We start from the raw sequence: 18,962 nt of genomic DNA, 5'->3' as shown, positions 1-18,962 counted from the left end.
AGTTGAGCAGAGATCAATGTTCTTCCTCTCTAAATTAATGAGGCTAATGTTAATGCCACAGCTTCGGCACTGGTGATCCCATGGGTATCGGCTGGCCTTCACGGGGGGTGTGCACACATTCGCAAAACTGAAAAACTTCAATTATGGACATGGAACAGGATATGGCTAAGTCATATTTTATTTGATCAATTGATATTGTTTGAGTTGATATTTTCATTTATAAAACGCACAGTTGAAAGTGAACAAAAAACATACAGCCGCTAATCGTCAACAGCGAGGAAAGCAGACATTTACAATACAAAATGAGTGAGTTTTTTTTTTTTTTGTATGGGAAGGGTTGGTGGTGCATTGAAGGGCTTGTCACAACTCAATTTACCGAACCTTGAGATGAAAACACGAGCACACAAAGAGCAAAATGGATGTCGCGAGGCGTGAGAGTAGAATGGCTGTGTTAGGGGAAAGAATAATAAGTCATTTGATGTGAAAAGGGTTATCGCAACAGGATGGGTTTGAGTCAACACCCTTGCTGGGAGATTCACAAAAACACGCACAGTTGCACATATACCGGGAAAAACAACCCCCAAAAAAGTTGAGCCACAACAGAGTACGATTTTACGCACAGTTAGTGGGGAACTGAAACTGTGCTGAGGGAAAATGAAAAGAATTTTGTCGGGTAACAAGTTTAGAAGAAATGACAAAAGAAAGCATGTCCTTTCCACGCATGTTGAGATTTTCTCATTTTGTGTCCACACAAATCAATAGCCATAAGTTATCATCAATACTGTTTGGGGAAAAAAAAAAGGTTGGAGGACAAACAATTATTTCTACTTTACACACATCACATGTAATGATGATAGGTCGGTGAGGGGGCGGAACCACAGCGAGGGGGTGGAGCCAGCAACAAAAGCAGTGCATTTGGTGTTTAAGGTTAAAAACGGCAGGAGAAAAAATGCCTCAAAGTACATCGTTATTAACATTATACGCTTAGAAAAGTACATTTCATTCATGACGTGTTTTTCTTTTTTTCCACTACTTTTACTTTTGATTGCATGTTCTGTCCATTCAATCAAAGCATTGGAAATGAAACGTACAAAAAATAAAATGAATTACAAACGCACAACAAGATAAGTCATTAGCTTGGGATAGTCTTAGCACTGGCTAATTTTCTCTTTTTTTTTCCTGACCGCCTGATCATCTGAAACAACAGGTGCAAAATTAAAAAAAAAAAAATCTGATCCCGTGAGGCACATGGACACCATCTGAGCCTTGAATCTTTTCATGTAGAGTCTTGCCCAATGACATAACGCTTCATATGGAATCCAAAATCCGCTTTACTGTCACTGTCAGCGAAAACGTCCAAACTCATCTGTGAGAGCGTATTCATCGGTTTTAAAGCAAAACTTGCATATGTACAGTCTCCATCTTGGAATCCAACCACGTTGTCCTCATAGAGACAATAAGCAAAAGTGGTTATTAGGCCGTCAGTACAGAAAACGATTATTGGAAATATCATCTTTGATTCTTGTGACTTTCCAGAAAGTGAAAAAAATGGGTTTCTTCTGCTATTCTCTACACAATGCCCTCTGATTGTATTTGTTGGATTGGTGTGTTGTTCCCCAGCGGCGGTTCCTTCTAATGGATAGTAGGCAGCTCGCCCAGCCACGCACCAGGTAGTGGGCGTCGACATGTATACTCATTCTGCAAGGAAAAGATATCGTTAGAAACATCTAGTAGTGGCTCAAAGGAAAAAGTGTTCAAGTCATTTCAGTGATTGGTGATTTGAAGGTAATGGCAGGCAAGATTGGTAAAACACTAAGTGTCAAGACAGAGATATTTGACGCTGCATTTGGACCTGTACAATTGTCCAAAAGATTTTATTTTCTTGTTCTGTGCAAACACTTTTTGTACTCCTGTAACAAATGCATTCGATATGTTTTGTAGACTAAAGCTTTTGAGAGAGCTCTTTGTGCTTGGTAATTGGACATCTTTTCATAAGATCCTAGTTTGGACCAAGAAAGCCAATATTCACTTAGTCTTCTAAATACGGGCAGATTTCAGCGAGTTTCTTTATTTTCAGTTTCTTCCCTGTGCCGCTTACACACAGGTGTGAAAGTCAAGGCCCGGGGGCTAGATACGGCCCGCCACATCATTTTAGGTGGCCTACGAAGATGTCAATTCCAAAATTTACTTTTAAAAAAATAGATATTGTTAGCAATTTTTATTACCATTCCTATTTTTCAATCATTTTTAAATATTTGATTTGATTTCAATATTTAATTTTTAAATAATTGAACAGTTTTTAGTTATTCATCAGTTTGTTGTGTAGCCTATACTAAATATACAATATGAGACGTTCATACATTTATTTAGGTTGACAATTTTAATGGCCCTTTGAAGCAAACTACGATGCAGCCCGTGACAAAAATAAATTTGACACCCCTGCTCATACGTAATACAAAATGCATACATGCTGCTTCCTTCCGTGCAGATACCATAAGTTCAACTCATGGACTACCCAGCCACTGCTGGTCTTGAGCTTTGATAAAAAATTGATATCTTACATCAGGAATGGCCAAAGTGCCAAACATATCCGAGTAACTCGCTGACAAATATCACTTCTTTGCTACTACTGTACTCAGTTGCTCCAGACACAGAATTGAAGAAATATAAAAGACGTCGGATATGAGCGAGGAAGAAAATTAACCACTTAGTAAGCATCCCCACGCGACGCAATCAAAAATAGACGTCTTGCTTTGCAACTGGTAATGAATCAATTAGTAGCGAAGCAGCTGCCTTCCTATTTGCCTTGTTTTCACTTCCTCCACTGTGCATTTGTTTTGCTTACAGTACATCATTACCAAGCTTGTATTTATAATCTCAAATTGAGCTGTCAAAAGCCAATGAAAACATTTTTCCATTACCCTCTTCAATTTTAATGATCTTTGCATGACAACGTATAGTAAATATTCATATTATTGCCCCGCCCCCTTTCTGCTGCTTTGAGTTACATCATTGATAAAGACATGGAAGGCTGCCCGCTTTGTATTATAGTTTTCCTATCCGTCACGAGCGATTCGCTTGACTTTGGCTATCTTTGCATAAGTAGACGATGAATTTCACTCAACTTTAGAGTTGAGCTTCCAAGCTGGCAAGATCCCAAAAGAAACTCCACAAGCCGGATTGGCTTGAAGCTTTTAGTGACACCGATACAAGGTGACAGCTGGTTGGCCATTGATACCGTTGATGATCTCCGTAATCATGTTCTCGGGTCATGTCAGGGATATTTTGCCTCCGAGCACAGCGAGGCATTTAAAAACTGTAATGTCCCGAGACAAGCCAATAGCTGACATCATACATAGATCAAAAAATGAGTCTCTAGGAGATTCTAGTGACCGCCTCGTACTTCCTTTCATATAATATTCTTCCACGAGTGTAGCAACACAATGTAGCGACATTTCCAATTCTCTCGCGGCGTGCCAAACGGGAAATAAGAATGTTTGAGCGGGGCTAGCCTGCAAGTCATACACTTTTGTATTTTGTTGGAAGCAGCAAGTGAAGTCGAATGATTTCTAACGATCTATGATGGCTCAAATTATTTATTCATTCAATTTAAAATGCTCAAGTTTGACTCTAAATAGAAGATGAAACTTATGAAACTAGATCAAGAATGTACACGAAAATGGTCAAATGAATGTGACTAAAGTTATATGCCAAACATTTTAAGATTATGTTGCGCAATCTAAATTACTTTGACATAAATAGACATCCTAATCGGGTCTTATCGGAAGCACAGTGAGCCAATTGGTTCAAGTTTTTGAAAGTGAGACCAAAACCAGAACAAAAAACAAGTCCTAAGATCTTACACAATCATTTAAATAGACACAAAGGCAAAACAGAGAGCCATCTTTAATCTTCAAAAGACTTGTGTATACAGCTAATTCCTTTTCAAACCTTCCTTTATCTTTGGGCCAAATACGTATCTGATGAGGCTGAAATTAATGAGCCGGGGCGACTGAAATGAGCGTAATATCGATATCATGCAAAAGTGTGAATTCCTTGTCAAGCACAAATGAAACAAAAGAGATGTCATTATCACTGGTCAATATTAAAATGCATAAGAATTCCAAGTTATGACAATTATCATGAGATTTCGTCAAATCGATCATTTCACAACAAAAAAAACATTTGGCCTGAAAATAAAAGACGACCACTACATTTTAGAATCCTCATTATGTTGTGTTTCCAAGAAAATAATTATCCTTGCTTTCAGCCACTTTCAATTATTTTTCCCCCTATCTTTGATGATTGCAAAATTAACCACGGCCATTTTTCTTCTAATGAAACGCAAACATGTGCATTAGCGGTACACACAAGTGGTGTGCATGCACGGTCAAAATAAATCATTCAGGCCAGATGAAGGATGAATATTACATTTAAAACAGCACTGGACATAATTAATCTATGCCTGTGCCAAGGTTGATCCAAAGTGGTGAGCAAAGACTATTAAGATGAGTGTCCTAATTTTTCATATCGTGCCTTATTTATCTCTATTAAAAACAGTTTTTTTTATTAAAATAAGCATTGAGACTCATTTAAAAAAAAAACATCCACGATGCTTAATCAGTATTTGCATATTGGCTGTTGCGAAAGATAAAAACAGGGAACAGCGTTAATCTCCTTGCATACAAACAAAAGATGGCAGCGCTAAGCTTCTTCGTTTTTTTTTTTTTCTGAGGAAACCCAATAAATTTACAAGGAAAAAACCAGAGAAGCTTGTATCAGCATTTGATGGATGGTACACAGCGAGTTGCTTTTTCACGGGAGTGCTCGCTGTCAGACACGCAAGCACTCAACCTCCTGATTAATAAAGACCGAGATGCATTTAACATTCTATTATGATTCAGTAAACAAGGCCGCATGGGCAGAATGAAAGAATAAATGAAATTGTCTTTTTGACGTTGTTTGTTCTCTGAATGAGAGAATGCTAATGATGATAGCACTCTCACTAATTATATGGCTTCAAATTGTGTTTTGAGTGAAAAAATGTAGCAGAACTAAAAAGTGGCTATTAGAGTGACGGATTAATGAAGTAACATTTTTATTGTGCGCACAGCCCAGCATGTTCCGAAAACCATTCAACGATGAGGACCGGCCGTTCGTGAATCTCCCGACATTCCCTATGACCACGAAAATTAATCTACATAAAATAAAACATCCGTCGCTATCAGCAGAGATGTGGCAAGTTTACATGAATTAATAATAACCTGTATAAATTCTTGAATATTCAAACGACAGGTATACCGAAGTGCATATTCGAATTATGTGTCGTATTAAATGGAACATCATAAAAAACTCAACAGTGAGCAACGATTTGTATGTACACAGCTCGGAGATTTCCCGAAGGAGATCATATCCGACAGACTTCGGAGCCAGCACGTCTTGGGGGAGGTGTCGTTGTGTGTGTGCTTATTTACACAACGCGGGTGAATATGTGCATGTTTCAGCTGCACTTTGGCGTGTGATTTATGGCGGTTGTGATTTATCCAGGTGATGGATGAGCCCGTTAAGAGCTACGGCCATGCCAACGCTCTCTAAGTCTTTGTCGCCGTATATTGTGTGGTAGCGCATAAAACAAGTCAATGCAATATTAAATTATCCTCACAGGGTAAAACAAAGATGAAATACAGAGCAATTGCCAGTCAATCACGATCCATTCCAAGATGCTGGTTGAGCTCTTTTGGAACACCTGCTAATTTGTTTGGGGGAAAAAAGTAGACTAGATTTTAGACTATCTAAGAGCAGGTTTAAATTGTGGCGCAGTCTGGTTAGTTTTGCAATCCAGCATTCCATTTTTGTAAACTGCTCAACCTGTTCAGGACAGTAAAGGAACGATCCCAGCTGGCTCGGAGCAAATGTCAGACTGGCACCAGTCAGCAACAGATCATCATGGCATTGAGAGTTTTCACACTCGCGTTCAATGAGTGGGAACTGAAATGCAAATCAGGCGAGTGAAACCATGACATGGTCAGTGACTTTCTATCAACACGGCATTGTTCCAAATGATCAAACATATGCTTGATAAGTCTCATTTTACGGTAGAGTTGGTGCATTCAGAATCGGAGTCGACTTCTTACTATACAAAAATGAATCGATCGTCGTGTATCCGCAATGCCGAAGCATTTGTAAACTCCTCCTGTTTCCAATTAACCCCCCACCTGTCTCTTTCCTACTGTGGGATCTCAACCAGACAATTTGTGTTTACTGACCGCACATCTGGCTGCTTTACTTTTGGGATTTCATTTCCAAATGCAAGCCAAGCGTACAAAAGTTGCTCGAACAATTTCATACAGAGCAGAGCACAGAAGACGATCATTCACCATTTTTAATTTCGACCATCCAATTAAGCTCCGGGCTTTTAGTATCTACCTCGACTCGAATGTGATGAAGAGTTACTTGTACGCATGTTAGTCGTGACTCACTCCGGCTGTGATGTAAGTGGACTCACACTTAAGCAAATATGACGGCAGTGGCAAAATATGGAGCGTTCCAGTGTTATGATAGTGAGAGATGATTGCTCCAAGCTATACGGATGACAAAGTAAAAGTGGCTCAGTTAGATGAGGTTTAGCGTGCTTGTTGGTATTTTTTTTCCTGTTGACAATGACCTCACAATATTCACAATGACCTTACTATGATTTTGCATTGAGATGATGACTATTATAATCATTTGAATAGCTGACGTACTTGAATTCAAATTCCTATTAAGAGTCCAGTCATGCATTGACCGTGTGTGACAGTCTAATCCAAAAGGTAAATCACGACTCAATGTTCCATTTTCACCATTTTAATCCCTAGTTGATACGAGAGACATTTCTGAAGGCAAATTATTGCCTTGGAACGATTCGACGTTTCATCACTCGCGTCATTTGGCTTCTGTCTAATTCCTGACATTTGTCATCATCATTTTTTAGAGCTTTATGAACGACATGTAAATGCCATGAGAAGATAAAGTGTGCAACCAGGGGGGCAAATTATATGTTATTCCCTTTTGCCCGCCCTCAAATCTGAAAACATGGTGACCTTTTTGCTAAAAGGCCATTTTGAGTAATCAATTTGGTTCACTCGGATTCATCGTTAGCAACAATTAAGCCGACATGTTCGTATCAACTATCCATCTTGAATCATCTGAGGTTTCCATCTCCAATTTTGCCGTCTGGAATACACCAATGAGTCACGAGCCTTTGTGTTGACAGTTTTACGCATCGCTTCATTAATTCCTCAAGCCAATGTTTAAACAAGTTTTTCTCGCGTCATGGCCGATAGGGAAGATTCCGTTCGGATCTTTGTTCGCCAGTGAAAAAAAAAACAATTACGAGGTTAACTTGAACTGTGACTTATTGATTTAATAAAACATGTTGACAAAAAGCCCAATAGCTGCAGGGTACCTCGTACCACTGGAATGGCGCTTGACGTTTGCCCGGGGAGACGACAGCGCGAGTCAGCCTTTAATGAAAGTGTCATGCTAAACCTTGGATGAATAACAGGCGGAAAAAAGGCATTTAGCTGGAGGAAATTACCAACAATACTCTTAAAGTTCAACTTTAAATTGTGTCACTAAACAACCGCGGGAATGTGATGGTCCCGTTATTGAGTTTATACGACACCAGTTAGGGAGTATTAAGAAACAAAAACTTGTTTTATGACAGATTTCTATCTCCTATTGTCCAATCTTGTAAGAGAAAATCCATAAATAGCATCCCGGGGCTACATGGTGCTGATGTCGTTTCCCTCTGACTGTTGTTGATTTCACACAGGCACTATTCTGTCCTCATTTAAAATCAGTCGGCCTTTTTTCTCTCACCGGGCAACGCAACTAGAAAGCAAACGAGGAATGCGAGCTCCAAAGAGGGAACAATAGAAACAGGATTTTGTGAAAACATCAGGCCCCGTAGGAGGATTGTTACATTTTATTTAGATCCAGCCATCCGTTTTGTATTCTGCTTGTCCTCATTGGGGTCACGGTGTGAGCTGAGGGCTAAATCAGCTGACATTTTTTTTTTTCTGCAACATCATAGGTGTAAAATACAACCCACCGCCGGAGTTTTATTTGTGTCGCAACCCCCGCGTAGCAACAAATGAGCAAATAAATGTATCGCCGCGTTAATTTATTAGCACCGTAAACGTGTTGGCAGTGTCGTTTTCTACCACGGGAATATTCTTCTGCATGAAGGTGGGTGGCTTTGATCTAAAGATGGAGAACACAATTCTACCCCACAGCTGGCGGCAAGAGCAACATGGGGGTAGGTAGAAAGGATTCTAAAATTCAATTTAGCCCAGTAGCGGGGGTTGATCCTTTGTGCAACAGAGCTGCTTCCCCTCATATAGTACTTATAAACACTTTCAAAGTGCGCGTTATACACATTTGAATTCCAGATGCTACCAATAATACTCTCGTTTGGAGTGTGACAATACTTCTGCACGTGTAATCCTGCAGCCTTGGGTGAAAAAACAACGATTACAGCATAGCCTTGCATGCATCATTGTTCGGCTCATCCTGCACGGGGACTTATTCTGAGAATGACCTAGCAATCGAGAGAAGAGGGCATGAAATTGCCTCCCGGTTATAAAGAGGTTGTCGTGATGAGTCTCGGAAAATCCTTATCAAATGCTTTGTCGCTCAAACAGCTGCTCACACCACCACGTGCGTGCATCTGTTGGCGAGGAAAAAAAAATACAGCGAGTGCTTTTGTTGATATGATTCAGAACTATGGAGTCGACTTAATATTGCTTGAACTGAGATTGGGAAATTAGAAAATTAAAGGTTAAAATATGAAAGTAAGTATAGCTTACGGCAGTCGCACGACTGTTTCCACCTCAGCGCCTAATCCTTCTTTAAAAGTGACTCTGTACAGGGGACAGGGAGCGGAAAATGAAAGTGTTCCTCTAAATGGCTTGTGGAGGGATGCCTGTCAAGTGGAACGGGTCTAGTGGGGAAATTAGCCAGAAAACATGCCAAGCGAGCGCTGCGGCTGGCTGTGTGGCATCGTTGTCGCCTCAAAGGGGAAGAGGCTACACTCGCAGGATGGCAAACACAAAGAATGCTTAATTAAACGACCACAGAGACAAATGTGTTATTTTCCGTCCCTGACAATTCAAAGCCGCAATGTTGGCAACCCTTGCGTTGAATTATTTTAGACGGCCATATGCTATTACATCACAAAAGTTTCTTTAATTCTTTGGAAACTTCTTTACATATGTCATTTTCTCTGTGTGGTGTCCCACAGGGTTCAACTTTAGGGCATCTATAAATTCCAACCCAATAAAACCCATGATTTTACCCCTCAGAAAAACTTTTTCAGTTTCATACTGTGTGAAAATCAAATCATTTCCTTCAGTCTCAAAGAAAATAGCAAAAGTGTTGTTAAAACAAAAATATATTGAGCAAAATTGTGAGTCATGCAACACTGGTGCAGTATAATTTCTTCTAGTGTTAGTGTCCAATTATTCATTGTTCCCTTACGTCCAAATCCTTTTTTTTTTTACATTTTACCTCTGTGAGCTCAGTAAATTAAACCAATTATGCTTTTTTTATTATTTCTAAGGCCCACATAATCCTCTAAAACCTCTACATCTTAAAATGCTGATCTTAAGGCGAACTCCTGAATAATTGGAGGCATTAAGTGATGTTGCAAGTCAAAATGTGAGTCAAGGTTAGTTAATTAGTCATTTTAGAGGGTATACTTGCTCATATATTTACCTTTCTGATGAGGCTTTGTATTTTGAATTTGATTTCTACTTTTAGGCTGATGCGATGGATCATACCTCACACTCCCTGGAGCTAGACATTGTGCAAGTGCAGGAGCCAGTGCCGTTGCCTAGCACTTCCAATGCCTCCGGAGTGGCAGCAGGGTTGTAGCTCATGTAATATTCTTGCAGCTGGGTGCTTAGGTCCTGCTCCGGCTCTGGACTTTTTTTGCGACATTTTCTCCCCACCATGGATCGCTGGTGGAGCAATCTGGTTGCGCCCGGGTAGCGGCGCCACAAGACGTAGACGATGGTCAGAATCAGAGACATGCTGAAGAAGAGTGCCACACTGCCTACCACGACTTTATGCAGAGTCATATGTTCTATCTCTGGGGGTAGAATGTGAGTGGGTCGACTACGTGCCACCGAGTCTCTTGGATCTTTACTCATGTGCCCGGGGAACGTAGGACGAGGAATAGGTTGCGGTCGGAATGGTGGGTGTGGATCGTAGGTTGGTGATATGAGCGGAGAACCGCTAGTGGGGGCAAAGGTCGGCTCGTTGGTGGCTTCGGAAAAAAGCTCCGACATCGGCGAGGGCGTCTCGGTCAGAATGTAATCGATTTCCTCGCAAATGCCGTGGTTCCTTGTGGCTTCCATAATCTTTTCTCCTTGGAGATACTTCGGGCTGCTGCATATCATAGTGGTGTCTTTTGTGCCACGGAAATTTCTCAACCAAGCCACCAGCGGACATATGCCAGTGGTACAATCCCATATGTTGCCAGCGAGGCTGATGGAGGTCAGCGAGATCCACGCCGACACCGCCTCTTGAGATACGTTGGACAGTTTGTTGGATTCCAAGTTGAGAACTTGAAGGTTGGGTAAGCAGTGGAACACGGCCGGATCCAGGATCTGTATTTCATTTCCAGACAGGTCGAGTTTCTGCAGCGTATACCACGTCCAGGGAAGTCCCTGATTGACCACCTTGATTCGATTCCACTGCAGGTATAACGATCTCAGATTGGCGAGACGAGGAAAGAGAAAAAAGTTGATCCGGGTGAACTGGTTATGCTCAAGATGCAACTCCATCAGCTTCTGTAACCCTAAAAAGGTGGTGCGTGTGAGAGCCTTGATTCGATTGTAGCCCAAATCCAGAAACTCCAAACTTCGGCACTCGAGGAACGCTCGGATGGGGATGTTGGAGAGACCGTTTGAGCGGAGGTGTAGGTTTTGCAACTTCCGCAAACCATGAAATTGTCCCGGTTGCAGGATTTCCAACTTGTTGTAGGACAGATCTAAACTACGAAGATTAGGAATTCCGTGGAATGTGGAATTGTGCAGCGACGTGATCTTATTCGAGCTCATAATGAGTTCTTTTAGTCTCCGAACTCCCTGGAATGCCCGACTGTCGACCGCTGAAATCTGATTATGATCCAGGTATATCCAGAGAAGCTGACCCAAGTGAGCAAACTGATACGGCAACAGAGTGTGCAGCTCATTATAGCGCATGGAGAGACCCTGGCATCCGACGGAAATATTTTCCGGGACATCCAAGAAAGCAGACGAATCACAATTAACCGTCTTCCCTTCGCACCGACAACTATTCGGGCAGGTGCGTTCGACGAAGCTGAACAATAAGGGAACTCGCAAAAGGAGAAGGAGTGGAAAGAGGAGGTGCGTCACTCGTCCATCGTTCAACATCGGACCTGGAAGAGAAGACCGTACAATTTCATTTGTCACAACATATCATTTGATAAGTGATATCTAACACATAATAGTAACGTTGAATACCTGCAACAAAGTTCAAACGCTGTCCACGGATAAATTTAGCACCGTCGACCCCATTAACACGGGCTATACGGTACGACTCTTAATTCCCATTAAGGTAGATTATAGAGGGGGGGGGGGGGGGGCGACAGATGTTAGCCGCGTATTATATAGTGGTTATTTATGGATGAATTATCACATATGCGCCAAACGGATTAAATAGTCTTACTAAGCCCTTGTACAGTTTGTCTCTTAATTTCTTTTGAGAAGCACATGACACACAAATGTAAACTCTAATTAAGAAGAGTGGTAAAACATGTACGTGATGTGAGGTGACGGTGAGTAAATGAGAGTAGGGACAATGTGCCATGCGAAAATGTGTTCTATTAATAAATCTCTTGGCTCTTCCAAGCCATAAATGCAGCGCAGCTTCCATCTTATCCATTAGCTGCTCTGTCAAGTGGTTAAGAGTTCAATGCACCGGACCGATTCATTAGTTGTATTAAAATGATTCCAATTCTCATTGGAGCAGTTAAAATGAACTTGGTAAGCTCAAAGAAAGGATGAACAGATTTTGATGTCCTAAAACGTTAGATGAGATGATATGCATGAGAGCTATGGCGGTCAGGCATTTTCTCATTGATGTTGCTGCTTGGCTGAATATCTAATTAGCGCACATTGATTCCGTATGGATTCCTGCATAGACAAAAGATTAAGAAGCAAGTGTTTATCAGGTCCCCAAGTGAGGCGTGGAGAGATTTGAACTCTCGTCTAGTTTGATTAACCTCAGATTCAATGCTGCCATTATATTTTTTATTTTATTTTTTGAGTGACTTGTTGGTAGTTATACAGTATAAAAAAAAAATTGATCTCTGTGGGGATGCTCATGAAAACTGGAAAAAAAATTGTAAAAAGTTGAAAAAGACTAAATAGTATAGCTGGCAACCAAAGAGATTTAATCTAATCGGATAGATGAACATCTGATTACTGTATCTCGTGTTTTTTCTTTCTTTATCAAAGCTTGACCAATTGAAGCCGGAGGCGCCTAATTTTTTTTTTTTTTTTTTTACAAAATAACTCTTGCCCACTGTTAATGCCTTTGCGTTTAAAGCAACTGTAATGTCTGTAATAGAGTTTGCCGTCTGTAATTTATAGTTTATTGACCCGTTAACCTTTACGTTATAAAAGCAATTTCGGACAGCCAAAAATCGAACAAGCAACGCCTCATTACTCGTAGATTGCTGAAGTCCATATACAACTGTATTTACTGATATGCAAATGCACCACCCAGTAAAATTCCCAGAAGCTCTTGAAACTCACTTTTCATGTCACCTAAGGTTATGATTTTTTTTTTTTAATCTGCCAAGAATGAGACGACTTTCCAGCCGAAGGGTACGGAAGGTTGTGCCAGTCCCCGAAGAGTCAGCTGTCGTGTTGCTTGGCATCGCGACGCCTTGATATTTCATTTGAATGCACCAAGCTCTAAGCAGCAATGCAAAGGCTATTAGCCAAAGTGCCCGAGTGGCTTGGCCAACCGTGTGCGGGTCAAATTCCGAAGCACTCGGAAGAAATGAGAAGAGAGCCAGAAATGCGACTATATCCACTATTTGGTATTAAACGTTCAACTTATGAATATTATACGATAGTTTGCGTTTCGTTGCAGAGACATTTTGGGATTGGAAACCGGTACTATCAACTCCATTATGGAATTGTGCTTTTAGTTGATATGCTGTAAGAAATGCAGAATATGTTAGAGTTGTGCTAGTGTAAGCCTTGTTTGATGTGTTTGGAAATTTGAAAAAAATGACTCCTCCAGTTTCGGGAAAATGAAGCTTCATGAACCAGTTGAAGATTCATTTTGCTATGACTAGATTTTTGAAATTCCCACTGTCCCGATGAGAGCTGTCATCTCATGGTCATGAGTTTCTCAAATGTGTTCACGCTCACAACGGCGCCAGGTTGCATGCATCTCCTGTAACATCAACACTTTTGTAGTTGAGAATTATTCGAAAGTTCATCTTCATTTGATCAGAGAAGCTGTTAGTTTGAAAGTGTATGATGTGTGACTGAGCTTAGGCAAGCAGAATTTGAGATGGGCACTTTAGTATTGTGATTTACGACATAACTGACCATGCGCACTTAGATTTAGGGCACATAAAATAAAAAGCACTCCCGGGACTTAAAAGTATGTGACATATTATAAGTCATGGGGACCATCTTATTCCATGGTGATTCACTGGACACACTAGCATTACAATATTGCATTTTTTTATTTTTTACATGACTAACAGCTATTATTTCAGAAGCAATTAAATAAAATTTGCAAGTCAGATGTAACTTTAAAAGTGGAGGATTTATGATAAAAGCTTTTTTGAGGGGGTGGGCTGTGCATGGTAACCAATGAAGACAAGTGAAATCTTTCAATACACGATTTTATAACGCAGCCGGGTGTGAGATTAAGAAAAGGCATTAGAATTCCATGTGATTAACAATCGAGTTTGTAAACTCACTTCTGCTGAAGAGGCTTAGTGAGGGATGTTTTAACCAAGGACTCATGAGCGTATTGACCTCCTAAAGTATAAGAGTAGATAAATGAAGGTCTGTGCTTCAACTGCTCGTTGACTCTTTCATCAGAAAAGAAAGACTTGAATAATTAACACTCCAAAAGCCCTATTGCCACCTGTAGTACATTTCTCAACAATCTACTGCAGATCAGTGTGAAGATGAAGAATAGCACAACTCCAAGTCCTCAATTGATGAAGTGTCTTTAACATACATCAAATTCCCGCGGCTGCGTGAGTTTAACATGTTTATTGATTGCAGCGTTTATCATGGTCATTAAGGCCTCTTGATTCTTATTGACCAGTTCATCTGGGTAAATTTTTGGTTTAAAAAAAAAGACAAATAAATAATAATAAAAAAAACTAAATTAATTAAATTAAACAAATTAAATAAATAGAAGCGTATAATCCATGGAGGCGACCATAATTGTTTTTATCCAACATGATGAGCGACGGGGTGTTGGCACCGAAGCGAACATATATGCAGCGGAACACGCCTAGGATCACGTATAGCTATGCTAACAATATTAACATTCATGATTTTCCCAAGGGTGGCTGGTCTGCAATTTATCAAAACAAACTCACATTTTCAGCTGTTCTTATCTACCCCGTCAGTCAAACGGTTGAAGGAATCTTCCGAAAGAGCCAAATGATAACTCGATATCACACATTCTTGCTGACTGGGGCAGGGGAATAATATAGCATGGTGATTGGATTTTCTTATTATTGTTTTGGTTTTGGCAGGCTAAGCACTGCTGTCCGATGTATTTAGACGTGAGTGCCGCACATGCACAAGTTTTTGGCGTGGTGGCAAATTATTTCAGTGGACTGCAGGGTTCAAAATATCTTCCTAATAATCCGAATGGTATCTTCTTTTGAAAATTGGACTAATATCAGACATCACGATGAGTCGTGGAGTGTAAATTTAGGATACCCCAACCAACAATTTGCTGTGTATGGCTTTCAAATGTTTTGTGTTATTTTAAATTGATGTTGCAATTTACTTGCACGCCATAGCTGACTTTTAAAGGGCAAGTAGCTCAATTTAGTTGATTTCGTTTTGATAACTCTGATTTGCTCCTATTTTTTTTTTCCTCTGTCTACGCTATTTTGTGGTTGCTGGGGTCTTTTGTTGTTGTTGTTGTTGCATAATAGAGGCAAACATCTCCTCCGGGTTATCCCACCAAGTATGAAGCACACACTGAGGATAGAATGAAAAAGCATATCCAACAATTTCACGATGCGGAGAGTGCCTGGGCTCAGCAAATAAAATGCGGCAAGAGTTTATTAGCTGATGACTGAGAAAGCCTGCAGACTTTACTGTGACTCTTCTTGTCATTTAACGACTTTGAAAATATTCGCATCTTCCTGATCTTGGAAATATCAACTGCCTCTGACATTACTGAGCGTATTTCATGTCTTGTTTATAATTGAAGTCTCGTGAAATATAGTTCTTGGCGAACGATGCCTCGGCTTGGCAATATGTATTCAAATGCGCCCAATCAAAATGGAAACGAGACCGTACGGTATTCTGCTACAACAACAAGATCCAAATCTAGTTTGGAGCGGAGACAACTGTATCTGCTTGTCATGCACATGGAGTCATTAGTTCCGTGCCATTGTTTCTCTCCCCCCGTCACGCTGGAATTTCTGACGTTTGGTTATATTTCTTCTGTGTCTCGCCTGCAGCCTTCCCTTGGACTCGAGTAAATTAAAATGAGACTTTGTCAGAGATGCTGATTCACGCAAAAATCACAACTTGGGGAAATAGCCAGATATGCTACTGCAATGATTTTAAGTTTGAATCATTTAGCGCTTTTGTTTTAGTAAAATCACTAGGGCCACATTTTTAACTGAGAAATTCTGGCAGGGATCAGATTTTCCTCTGTGTGTCTTCTCCGGCCATGATTAATGCAAAGCTTGATTCACAATGGTGCGCTCGGTGCCAGGAATCACTAATCAAACCCATTTTGCCGTTTTACAGCGTTTCACCCCATTCCATTGTCTCCTACTTCCACCAAGATACTCATATTGACCGTTTGCGAAGAACCTCGCTCCGAGCTCATTTCCTGGGAGGTTCCGTTTGGTGGAAATCTTCTATCATGTCCTCGATTTTTATCCTTGAATCAATCCGCGGCGTGATCTTGATGTCCACACCGTATTAGTAGATTGTCAACATAATTTGTCAAGGACCCAACGTAGTCCAAACCGTGCCTTTCTGCTCTAAGTCTTCAATCTCTGCCTGTGTCTTCCTGCTAGCGTAGGATTGGTATTCCACAGCTTGTTTCCTCCCGGCTATCGTGATCATTTTCAAGAGGTCACAGATCGGAATTTTACCCCTCTGCTACTGCTTCACCTCTCGTCTCTCTTGTGGTTAATGAGTTTGGTTTTACCCCTGGATGATTTAATTACCTGGGCCAAGGAGGTCATGTTTCCAATGCCGTTGGTTAGTTTGAAGTCCTCTAACTTACTATCGATGGCTCCTCATACTTTAAATGTGTTTTGTGACTTAACATTTTTGGTTTGGTGATGAAATGCCCATGAGTGATTGAATCCAGCCAAGCCCACACTAGTGATTAATAAATTGGTCCAAATTCCATTTTCCAAGTACACTTATGAACACAGCAAGTATTTTCACTTAGTGAAGTGCATGCTGTGATTTGAGGAGGAATAAGTCTTTTCATTGCTATGTTAAAAGCGACTAGCACTCATACAGGAGCAATTTTTTTAGTCATCCAATGCATTCAATCGACTTTGGCAAGGTGATTAAGCAATTTGTGTCTGTGTGCTATTTCCGAGACGTTCTAAATGATTTGTGGCTTTCAGGATCATTTGAAAATAATAAAATGGAACATAATGGACCGAAAATAATCGCTATTATCTTTAAACCTAGTATGTTCCATCAAAATATTTTCTTTGCCAAATAATTACTCCTCCTCTGAGGACCAATTACAATCTGATAAAGAATTTCCATTATGGGAAGAACTGACTTTTTATTGTCACACATCATTATATTAAAAAAAAAAAAAAATTATGTTTAAATTGTGTTTGTTAAACAGTTCTGCTGCTATTGGAGGCTAGACAGCATGCATAAAATAACAGAAATTTCACTACTGCGGCTGTAGATGGCCATCAAGAGACACATACCAGGCAGAAATTCAAATCCAAGCACCAACCTAATGCAGTCAAGCTAAATCACATTTTTGGAAATTGGCACTGCTGGATTTTCATGAATTGTTCAAGTGACACAATTCCGACATGCTCTTCCCGGATGGCACATTTGGGTAATGACTTGTAGTAGGATACAATTTTGGTGGGTGAACTTGAGTTGACGCTCGACTCTGACAAATGTTTGTCAAAGTACATAATTGTTGGTGTGAATTAGTTAGACTGCTTATTAAAACACCATTTTTATGCATGCTTGTGTGGGCAGCGTGGAAGGCCCACTGCTTGGGTCACGTCGACTCACAACATGTGATGCAATATAATGAGATCCAGCAAATGTGCCTCCACAAAAACATAATGATGCACAATTTTGACTGACAGTGCCAAGTGATATTGCGCAATCTGGTGACCAAAATATTTGTTAATTCAACTGTAATTAGGACAGAAACGAGCCTTAGCATGTTATGTTTTATTAAGTCATAAATATTATGTTGCTCATAGTTTGTGCCAATTATGTGTATGGTTGAAAATAAAAAAAAAATGGCAAATGGAACAAGTTTCATAAAGAGACAAATGGAGCTATTTACATGTCATGTCATGTCATGTCATCCCACCTTGCAGACATGGAAAATGATCCCCCTCACTGCACCAGGGAAAAAAAATATATTTTGCATCCCAAACTCAGTGGTGTATTTTAACCAGCCTATCCCACACATTAAAAATAAAGATTGATTGGAAGCCGCAGAAGGCAAGGGAAGTGTGGGTTTGTGGCTCCTGAGCTGTACCTTCTGAGCACTAAAATGGAGGAGGCGTGTGGGATCAGATTGGAGGAGCTGTTTGAGGGGGGGGCAGCAGAAGTTAGAGGAATGACTCAAATCCGCCACAGCTTGCAATGCTGTGGAAAAGTGCAGACTTCTCCCCTGCGTATACATTTAATAAACCTCATCGTGCAATTCTCATTTTGCGAGTCCACTGCGCAATTACACTTCAACGCGCGCCTCTGTCATCTCCACTAAATGTGACAATCATTTCCCGTCCTTGATGCGACAGGAGCACGATATGTAAATGCACTTGACTACATTTGGTACGTTTAAATACTCACCCATGTTGTCTCATCCGCGCGTCTGTTCCGTTCCTTAATACAGTCGTGCGATTCTTCAGCACCGATCACGACTTCCCTTAGTCTCCCTGGTCCAATCCAGACCCCCCAGAAAACTGGCGGAACCCCCTCAAGCAAGCGGTGATTCACCTTGGATCATTCCTAAAAATATAAATAAATCTTCCGGTGGTTCAAGCGTTCAAAGTTTGTTCCAATGCGCACTGGCGCTGCGTAACTCTCCGCGCATCACAGAAAATGTGTCATCAAAACTCAAATTGCGAATATATCTTCGGATTTGAAGCATGATTTTAAAAGGCGCACGGATGAAAAATAACAGCACGTTTTAAAAGTGTCCAAAGTCAGAGAAGAGCACGGTTGTGGCGCAGAGATGGGCGCAGCCTCCTCGCCAAGCAGGTGCTCCATGCAAGCGCACGTCAGCAATGTGCTGGATTTGCAGGGGCGCGTGCTCTGCCTACCCAGATGCGTGCGCGCGCGCGCGCGCTCCCCATGCGTGGGGTACGCGTGCGCGAAGGAGGACGCAAGACTCCACTCAATGCATTGTTGAACAGCTGTAGGCGCCTTCTGGTCAAATATGAGATTTGTTGTTTGTTCAATCATCAATTTGCTCCC

General features: G+C 40.8%; 1 protein-coding gene across 2 annotated transcripts; it reads right to left on the bottom strand.

The window, feature by feature from the left end:
• Positions 1 to 160: 160 nt before the first annotated feature.
• Positions 161 to 18,759, bottom strand: lrrtm4l1 (leucine rich repeat transmembrane neuronal 4 like 1). Of its 2 annotated transcripts, none has more exons than XR_015861864.1 (3): positions 18,336 to 18,759; positions 9,757 to 11,446; positions 161 to 1,698 (listed from the first exon to the last, which is right to left on the bottom strand). XR_015861864.1 is itself a non-coding variant. In XM_088392646.1 (3 exons), the coding sequence occupies exons 1-3, from the start codon at positions 18,337 to 18,339 to the stop codon at positions 1,633 to 1,635; spliced, it is 1,695 nt and encodes a 564-aa protein (XP_088248772.1). In that variant the 5' UTR covers positions 18,340 to 18,759; the 3' UTR covers positions 161 to 1,632. The 2 variants fall into 2 exon arrangements, 1 of the variants encoding a protein (XP_088248772.1); XM_088392646.1 differs by having other exon boundaries at positions 9,822 to 11,446.
• Between the last annotated feature and the right edge of the window lie 203 nt (positions 18,760 to 18,962).

This window comes from Syngnathus floridae, chromosome 12 (genome assembly GCF_059516105.1).
Source record: "Syngnathus floridae isolate MCC-2025c chromosome 12, RoL_Sflo_1.0, whole genome shotgun sequence".
NCBI classification, from domain to species: Eukaryota; Metazoa; Chordata; class Actinopteri; order Syngnathiformes; family Syngnathidae; genus Syngnathus; species Syngnathus floridae.
Note: the sequence above shows the minus strand (reverse complement) of the source record. Positions and strands in the feature narration are given on the sequence as shown.